At 45.4% G+C, this 9,460-nt stretch overlaps 1 protein-coding gene across 3 annotated transcripts; it reads left to right on the top strand.

Annotated features, from left to right (window-relative positions):
• Positions 1-1,082: 1,082 nt before the first annotated feature.
• Positions 1,083-6,335, top strand: LOC144608707 (uncharacterized). 3 transcript variants are annotated; one of them, XM_078426724.1, is made up of 4 exons: positions 1,083-1,156; positions 2,698-2,772; positions 3,326-3,479; positions 5,834-6,335. In XM_078426724.1, exons 2-4 carry the CDS (start codon positions 2,730-2,732, stop codon positions 6,132-6,134), a joined length of 498 nt encoding a protein of 165 aa, XP_078282850.1. In that variant the 5' UTR covers positions 1,083-1,156; positions 2,698-2,729; the 3' UTR covers positions 6,135-6,335. The 3 variants fall into 3 exon arrangements, with proteins under 3 accessions (XP_078282850.1, XP_078282851.1, XP_078282852.1); XM_078426725.1 differs by having other exon boundaries at positions 1,134-1,163; XM_078426726.1 differs by lacking the exon at positions 1,083-1,156 and adding an exon at positions 2,130-2,153.
• Positions 6,336-9,460: the final 3,125 nt, after the last annotated feature.

The following is a 9,460-nucleotide window of genomic DNA, read 5'->3' as shown; positions in this document are numbered from 1 at the left end:
GGGACCAACCATTGGTTTCCCACAGGTTCCCTGAAGATGACTCCTGGGGTGATGTGGAAGATGGGTCTTTATGTCAGTTCAGTTCCACACAATACTGCATCTTTAATTTAACTTATTGGTGATGATAGAGTTTAATCACTAGCCCTTCAGTGAAGCAAGATGATGTCTCCTCTGTCACGTCCAGTGAATCCAGGACCCTGGTTTGGGGCCAGACTCCATTCAATATCCAATGATCCCTGGAATTGTGTCTCTTTCATTAGTTGGCAAAACACAGCCCGAAGGCAACAGAGAGAGAGAGAGGGAGAGAATCCCCATCTTGGCAACTCTTGATGGCCGCTAGTAAGAGTAAGTATAGATGGGTCTAGAAAAGGCCAGTCGTGGAGGAACAAGCCCTGGTTGGGTTGATTTTTGAGTCATTGGGAAGTGTTGGCTGGCAAATGAGTGTGAGATCCACAAGCACTGATGTGACCCAGTCAGATTCATTGATGGAGAAATAAAATTGGGATATCCACTGTTGTGCTCTAGCACCCATCTCACTAACGCTCATTTCTCACCATGCAGGTGAGACCTTGGACTCTTTGGGGGTCTTTCAAGAAGAATGTCTCGTGAGAGAGAATAATGCCATCAGTTGTGAACTAGAGTATGGAGACTGGAGGTGTGGCAACAGTTGTACTCAAGTCTCGGAATAGATCTTGCGTGTATCTGAGTTATTGAACGTTCAAGATACAATTGCAACCAGAATGACCATCCATCTCACTGTTACAAACATGCTTTGAACTTTGACACAAAATGCTTGCGTAACTCAGCGGGACAAGGCAGCATCTCTGGAGAGAAGGAATGGGTGACGTTTCGGATCGAGACCTTTCTTCTGATTGAAGAAGGGTCTCGACCCGAAACGTCACCTATTCCTTTTTTCCAGAGACACTGCCTGAGCCGCTGTGTTACTCCATCTTTTTGTGTCTATTTGTTGCTAATATTTGCTGGGCACAAACACTGAGAGATGTTTATCCTTGACTCTAGCCTGACATACGTTAGGAAAGATGGAATTGGCACTGGTTGGCTATTTCTTATCAGATGTGGGAGATAACGTCCAGTTATTAACCAGCTGGGATCTGAGCCCCGGACACCAGACCTGCAGAGAGTCAACAGCAAGCAGGTAAGAGGTATGTTTTGTACTTCACGCTGCACCAGAAGAAAACTGGTAAAGTAGGAACTTTTTGTTCAGTGATATTTCTGATATTCTGCACCCCAAATGTCTTGATTACCAGAATATATATCAAACTGAGTGTGCTGGGTGTCACCATGTCACATTGACTGGGACACACTGGGACCAGTCCCTGATGAGGTTGAGTCAGATAGTCCGAGTGGGTGCAATGATAAGGACTCTTCTAATATCGTCAACACCTCTGAGAAAGATAGAGAGCACACAGAGGTTTTCCATTCCTGGCTGTTGTAAAGATCCCAAGGTCTGAATGTGATAAGTATGCAGACCCTGAAGCTAATGTTGAAGATCCTGGTGAGGCACAGTGGAACAGCATTGGTGTTGCTCCCTTACAGCGCCCGTCACCCTGGTTCAGATGACAATGGGTGCTGTCTGTACGGAGTTTGTACGTTCTCCCTTTGACCATGTGGGTTTTTTCCAGGTGCTCCGGTTTCCTCCCACGTTCCAAAGACGCACGAGATTGCAGGTTAATTGGCTTCGCTAAATTGTCCCTAGTGTGGAGGATAGAACTAGTGTTTGGGTGATTGTTGGTCAGCACAGACTCGGTGGGAAGAAGGGTCGGTTTTGCACAAGCCAACTAAGATGTCCAGCTACACTAGTCCCACCTACCTGCCTTTGACCCATATTCCTCTAAACCTTTCCTCTCCGTGTACATGTCTAAATGTTGTTAAAGTACCTGCCTCATCTACCTCCTCTGGCAGTTCATTCCATATACCTCCATCTTTTAATGTAAGAAAAGGTGCCCTTCTGCTTTCTACTAAATGCTCCCCTCTTACCACGGTGGCGCAGCGGTAGAGTTGCTGCCTTACAGGGAATGCAGCGCCGGAGACTCAGGTTTGATCCTGACTACGGAGTTTGTACGTTCTCCCAGTGATCTGCGTGGGTTTTCTCCGAGATCTTTGGTTTCCTCCCACACTCCAAAGACGTACAGGTATGTAGGTCAATTGGCTGGGCAAATGTAAAAAAAATTGTCCCTAGTGGGTGTAGGATAATGTTAATGTGTGGGGATCGCTGGGCGGCATGGACCCGGTGGGCCGAAGGGCCTGTTTCTGCACTGTATCTCTAAATCTAAAATCTACTTTAAACCTATATCCCCTGGTTCTTTATTCCCCAACGCTGGATTAAAGACTATGCATTTACGCTATTTATTCCCCTCATGATGAAGGACAAAGGCTGAGTTTTTAAAGACGGGCAGTAGGAAGATTGAAGAGAAAGGTTGTCAAAGCAATGTGTTGAGAAATAAATATTGGATGAGGTAAAAGGTGAATGGTAAAGAGAAGTTTAAAAATTATAATATGAGGAAATGAACCCAAGGAAAGAGGAAAAAATGGTTTATTGGTTGTCCATGTCTTAGAGCATCGCTAATTACTCGTGCTTGACTCCAGAAATGAACTTCAAGATTTAAATATCAACCTTTCTGGTGATGAATTATTAACTCAATTAACGGTGATGTTTCCATCTGTTCATTTCTGCAGCCTTTACAGAGAGTTGAGGAGCTGACACCATCATGAAGACATTCACTGTTGCTTTGGTACTCTTGCTGGTTACAGGTACAGGAGACAAACTCTTCAAACTAACCTAAACACAACCATGAAAAAGCACATGGAAAAATGTGAACGTACAAAATCACCATTACTGATTGCCCAAGTTGACTTTCAATTTGTAGCATCTGTTGATGAAGGGAGCAGTTTAGCTTAGTTTCGGGATACAACGCGGAAACAGGGCCTTCGGCCCACCGAGTCCACACTGACCAGCGATCCCCGCACATTAATACTATCCTACACACCCCAGGGACAATTTTACATTCATACCAAGCCAATTGACAATTGGTGGCACATCAAGGTGAGGGGGAGCTGGTAACGGCTCATCTGATGCTGAGAGAGAGAGAGAGAGAGCTCATGTATTGGCTGAGCAGCAGGAAGAACTGCCTTGTTCTTCTTCAGAACCTCCTTGGTCTTCTTAAGAACTTCCCTGTTCTTCTTCAGAACAGGAGCAAGGGACCTTCCGTATCCACCTGAAGACACTAGGTTTTTCTTCTCTTCCAAAAGACTAGCATCAGCCTGGATTCTCGTGCCTGTCTCATTTTCCTACGTTTCTCCCTAGGATTGCAAGGTGCAGCCATCCCTGAAGATAACAGTCTGAAAAAATTTTCCACGGAATGGCGGAGACCTTTTTGGGATTTGTCCAAAATCGTGTTCGAAATTTACGACATTGCCATTAAAAAGCTGTACCTTCCCACTTTGTACAAAATAGCTGTGTAAGTATTCAAAGTGATCCAGAACCTGTTGCTTTGACCGACCTTGTTGCCATCTGGTCTAATGTCACAATATGACCTGACCAAAAATGTTGTTTAATAGCATTGTTATATATTTTATTGTGATAAGCTAGTAATTTTATTAAAGGTTTTTGTGAGGTTGGATGTGGAGAATCTAAGGTCGAGGGTGACAGTTCAAAAATAAGGGGTTGGCCGTAGAAGCCAGAGAGAGGAATGAAATGTGAGTGCACAAAATGATGAGAGGAATAGATTGGGTAGATGCACTCAGTCTCTTGCCCAGAGTAGGGGAATCGAGGACCAGAGGACATAGGTTCAAGGTGAAGGGGAAAAGATTTAATAGGAATCCGAGGGGTAACTTTCTCACACAAAAGGTGGTGGGTGTATGGAACAAGCTGCCAGAGGAGCTGGTAGAGGCTGGGACTATCCCATCGTTTAAAAGATAGTTAGATGGGTACATGGATAGGACAGGTTTGGAGGGATATGGACCAAGTGCAGGCAAGTGGAACTATTGTAGCTGGGACATTGTTGGCCGGTGTGGGCAAATTGGGCTGAAGGGCCTGTTTCCACACTGTGTCACTCCAGGAGGAGCGATATCTTCTCTGAGTGTCCTGAATCACACTTGTGCAAAGGATGATGGATATTTAGAGTTATTGAGTATTTTTAAGGTAACAATTCCTGCACAAAAGTTGTGAAAAGTTATCTAGGAGGCTGTGAAGGCAATTGAGAAGGTGCAGAAGAGGTTTACCAGAAGGCTGTATGGATTAGAGAGTCATCTAATGAGGAGAGCTTGGACAAACATGGATTGTTTTCTCTGGAGCTACGGAGGTTGAGGGGAGCTGATAGAATTATGTGAAATTATTATGTGAGGCATGGATAAGTCAAAACGTTTCTCCCAGGGTGGAAATGTCAAAGACTAGAGGACGGACAGTAGCCTTGAGGCAAGAGGGGCAAAGATTAAAGGAGATGCACGTGGCAAGGTTTTTACATCGTGGTGGGTGTCTGGAATGCACTGACGAGGGTGATTGTGGGAGATATTATTATTATTATTGATATGATAACGATGTTTAAGAGGCTTTTAGATGAGCACATGAACGTGCAGGAACTGCAGGGATATGGATCACATGCAGCCAGAGGAGATTAGTTGAACTTGGCATCTTGTTCAAAGCACACATTTTAGGCCGAAGGGCCTGTTCCTGCAGGGTATTGTTCTATGTTCCCCTTCAACCATTGCATATGTTACTTTAAATAAATAAATAAATTGGTCGAATGCGATGCTCATAACAAAGCCAGGTTGTTTCTCCAGGTTACCTTGGGTTCAACAAAGCATGCCGCTGGTTAGTCCTTTGATTACACCTTCTAATGTTTCCCACTGACTGGTGCTAAGATAATTAGGCTGTAGTTTCCTTCTCTCTGGCTTCCTCCCTTTGGAATAGAGGAGTAATATTTCCTATATTCCACACCACATGAAGGCATATGAACTGAACCATTCCACCACAACAGAGAGCAGTGGTGAACTATCTACCTCTTTGGTGACCCACGGACTATCCTTGTTGGCTTTACCTTACTCTCTTATCATGTATCTATGCACTTTAAATGGCTCGATTGTAATCATGTATTGTCTTTCCGTCGACTAGATAGCACGCAACAAAAGCTCTTCACTGTACCTCAGTGCAAGTGACAATAAACTAAACTGTACTGAACTGGGGAACCGCTGGCTCTGGCACGACTATTAAGAAATGTATATCATTATCATCTTGCAAAATGTGATCGCTTTTTAAACAAAGAATGCACTTCAAGAATATTCTGTTTATTGATTTTCAAGTTCCTTGGGATATCCTACGATTGTGCAAGATGATAATGATATACATTTCTTAATGGATAAGAAGTGAACTTTCAGGATAAAACTGTTAGAGAGGAATTCGGACTGGTTGAGAATCAAGAAGGGTTTCTCTGTCTCGAGCCTAAACACTGGTTTGAATGAGCGCAGCAGTAGAGTTGCTGCTTTGCAGCGCCAGAGACCCAGGTTCGATCCTGACTATGGATCCTGTATGTACTTTGTACGTGCTCCCCTTGACCTGCATGGGTTTTCTCTGGGTGCGCTGGCTTCATCCCACATTCCAAAAACGTACTGGTCTTTGGGCACTTGGACTTCTCCAAAGATGTACAGGTTTAATTGTAAATCGGCCCCAATTCGTGTGGGATAGTGTTAGTGTACGGGGATTGCTGGTTGGCACGGTGGGCCGAAGGGCCTGTTTCCAGGCTGTATAACTAAACTAGACTATGGCGTGCTTGTGTGTTATTTCCTAATGCTTACCTGATTGTCTTTTAACCCTCAGAACAAATATTGACAACTATTGGAAAGATTTGGCCATAACCTCGGCATTTGGTATAGGTATTTGGGCAAATAAACTGACATCGCAAAAGTTCTTCTATGCTCAATACATTAGAGACAGGCTTGATACACTCAAAGTAATGTTGAATTTTGTTGGTGAAGAACTGTATGAAGAACTTGGCAGTGAAGCCTTCACCAAAATACATGAGACGCTGGTGTCAACCCACGAATGTATTAAACAGCTCCGCCGCATCAATGAGTCCCAGCACCACAGGAGCAATGATACCCAGCACCACCTTCTTTAACCATACAAACGAGGACAACACCGAGAAAATTGAAGAATGGCCGATGGGAGATGCTCTCTACAGAGACCCCATGAGAAATACACGAGTTGCTGTCATTGAGGAACTGTTTCTCCCCAGGGTTTGCTGCTGTGTTTAAAGTAGCAAAATGAATTGCTGATTTAATGGGATTTCAATTTTTATAAAGTGTATATTTGGTATAAAGGGCATTGAAATTCTTATGTGCTGGAAGGAACTGCAGATGCAGGTTTACACTGAAGACAGACACAAAAAGCTGGAGTAACTCAGCGGGTCAGGCAACAGCTCTGGAGAGCATGGATGCGACCCTTCTTCAGACATTATTCCTTGTAGAACTTTTAAAAATTGAAAATTACTACTAAACAATCTCACTCATCCTGTATAATGCGTCTTCGATCTAAATCTGTCGGTAATGTCTTTTCCATATTTCATCAATTTAAAATTAATTTTCATAATTTTTTTAAATAATGATGGTTCAGCTTCTACTGCGATCTAGGAGCAATTCCCAATTTAGTTCGCGCCTGATAAAATGTTTTTCAAGGTGGATTTGGTTTCAGGCTTCCTAGTTGGTCAGATTTGGTTTCAGACCTCCCTAGCTAGTTTGGGCGGCACGGTGGTGTAGCGGTAGAGTTGCAGCCTTACAGCATTGGCAGCACCGGAGACCGGGTTCCATCCCGAGCTGTCTGTACGGGGTTTGCATGTTCGCCCCGTGACCGCATGGGTTTTCTCTGAGATCTTCGGTTTCCTCCCCCACTCCAAAGTACAGGTATTTGTAGGTTAATTGGCTTGGAAGAAGTGTAAATTGGCTCTAGTGTGTATAGGATGGTGTTAATGTGCGGGGATCGTTGGTCTTAGCGGTGTGTTTCCACGCTGTATCTCTAATCTAAACTAAACGAATCTATACAGACTGCTGCTGAGCTGTGTAATGGAGGTGAAGTTGGACACTAGGCCTCCACAGAGGTACATGTATGCTGGAGCTGTGTGGCTGGGATCCTCAAGGCAGCGTGCCTAATAACAGGGAACGGCGTCAAAAGAAAATGTCGCTGGTGTTAACCCAATGACTTCAAGCTCAATAAAAACATTAAATATTTTCCCATTGATCAAGCTCGACACAAAAAGCTGGAGTAACTCATCGGGTCAGGTAGCATCTCTGGAGAAAAGGAATAGGTGATGTCACAGTGGCACAGCATTAGAGTTGCTGGCCGAGACCCGGTTCGATCCTGACTACGGGTGCTTTTGTTGTCGTTTTAGAGATACAGCGCGGAAACAGGCCCTTCGGCCCACCGGGTACGTGCCGACCACCGATCCTCGCACATGAACACTATGCTACACACACTAGGGACAATTTACCTACAAATCTACACGTCTTTGGACTTTGGGAAGCAACCGAAGATCTCGGAGAATACCCAGGCAGGTCCCAGGGAGAACGTACAAACTCTGTACAGACAGCGCCCTTAGTCAGGATCGAACCCGGGTCTCTGCCGCTGCAAGCGCTGTAAGGCAGCAACTCTGCCCCAGTGCCACCATGCGCACTGTCGGTACGGAGTTTGTACATTTTCCCTGTGACCGCGAGGGTTTTCTCCGGGTGCTCTGGTTTCATCCCACACTCCAAAAAAGTTCAGGTTTGTAGGCTGATTGGCTTTGATGAAATTGTAAATTGTCCCTTGTGTGTGTGGGATAGTGTTAGTGTGTGTATGTGTGTGTGTGTGTGTGTGTGTGTGTATGTGTGTGTGTGTGTGTGTATATGTGTGTGTGTGTGTGTGTGTGTGTGTGTGTGTGTGTGTGTGTGGTGGTCGCCGGTCGGCGTGGTCTCTGGGTTGCAGGGCCTATTTCAGCGCTGTATCTCTAAACGAAAAAACTAAAAACATTCCGGGTCGAGACCCTTCTTCAGACTGCAGTTCATTACTGCACATCTCCATTTTGCTGCCCTGTGCGGATAAACAAGGATGTGGGGACTGCAGCTGGAAAAGATTTTCATTCTGAAGAAATATCCCAACCTGAAACGTTGTCTGTCAATTTCCCTCCACAGATGCTGCCTGGCCCGACGAGTCTCTGCCCTCTCCGTGACTCTAATGATTTTTTAAATTCCATACCAATACGTTGTGTGGACCCTGAGAGACCAAGCCAAACAAACCTTAGTAGAAACAAGGAAATGCAGATAGATTCGTGGTTTGTACAGTTGCCAGGGGGTACGGGGAGAAGGCAGGAGAATGGGTTTAAGAATTGGAAAGATAGATCAGTTATGATTGAATGGCGGAGTAGACAGGAGGGGCCAAATGGCCTAATTCTGTTCCTATCACTTATGAATTTAAGAACCGCAGATGCTGGTTTACCAAGGAAAGACACAAAGTGCTGGAGTAACTCAGCGGGTCAGGCAGTGGCTAGGTGACGATTCGGTTTGGGACCCTTCTTCAGATTGATCTGAACCGACCCGAAATGTCACCCATCCATGTTCTCCGGAGAAGCTGCCTGACCCGCAGAGTTACTCCAGCACTTTGTGCCTTTTTTCAAGAAGCTTTGGACCAGTCACAAAACAAAGAAAATATCCAACAGAGGAGGTAGTTGAAGCAGGTACTATCGCAACATATAAGAAACATTAGTCTATGTACATGGATAGGACAGGTTTGGAGGGATATGGGGAAAATGCAGGCAGGTGGGACTAGTGTAGACGGGGCATGTTGGTCGGTGTGAGAACGTTGGACTGAAGGGCCTGGCTGTTTCCACACTGTGTGACTCTATGCCTCAGTATCTTGGCTTCCACTGCCTTCTGTGGTGGAGAATCCATGAGCCTCAGAATGATGAAACCTCAGTCAGTGTGAAATGGCTGGCCTGCTCCCCTGGCACAGTGACACCTGAATCCCCACCTAGGGGAACAATCTCCCCCCACTTAACCTGCCAACCCCGGTGAGATTCCCTCTCGTTCCTCCATATCTAATGAATGCAGTCGATTTGGGCGGCACGATGATGCAGCGGTAGAGTTGCTGTCTCACAGCACCAGAGACCTGGGTTCAATCCTGACTACCGGTGCTGTGTGTACGGAGTTTGTACGTTCCCACCCGTGACCGCCTGGATTTTATCTGGGTTCTTCCCACACTCCAAAGATGTTAAATTGGCATCAGTAAAAATTGTAAATTGTCCCTAGTGTGTAGGATAGTGTTAGTGTGCGGGGATCGCTGGTCGGCGCGGACTCGGTGGGGCGAAGAGCCTGTTTCCGCACTGTATCTCTAAACTACACTAAACTATCCAGCCTCTCTTTGTACAACAGACCCATCCCTCCTGCCAACAGTCTGGTGAACCTTTGTTGCGAAGAT

Source organism: Rhinoraja longicauda, chromosome 32 (genome assembly GCF_053455715.1).
Source record: "Rhinoraja longicauda isolate Sanriku21f chromosome 32, sRhiLon1.1, whole genome shotgun sequence".
Taxonomy (NCBI): domain Eukaryota; kingdom Metazoa; phylum Chordata; class Chondrichthyes; order Rajiformes; family Arhynchobatidae; genus Rhinoraja; species Rhinoraja longicauda.
This window is presented reverse-complemented; position numbering and strand designations above follow the sequence as displayed.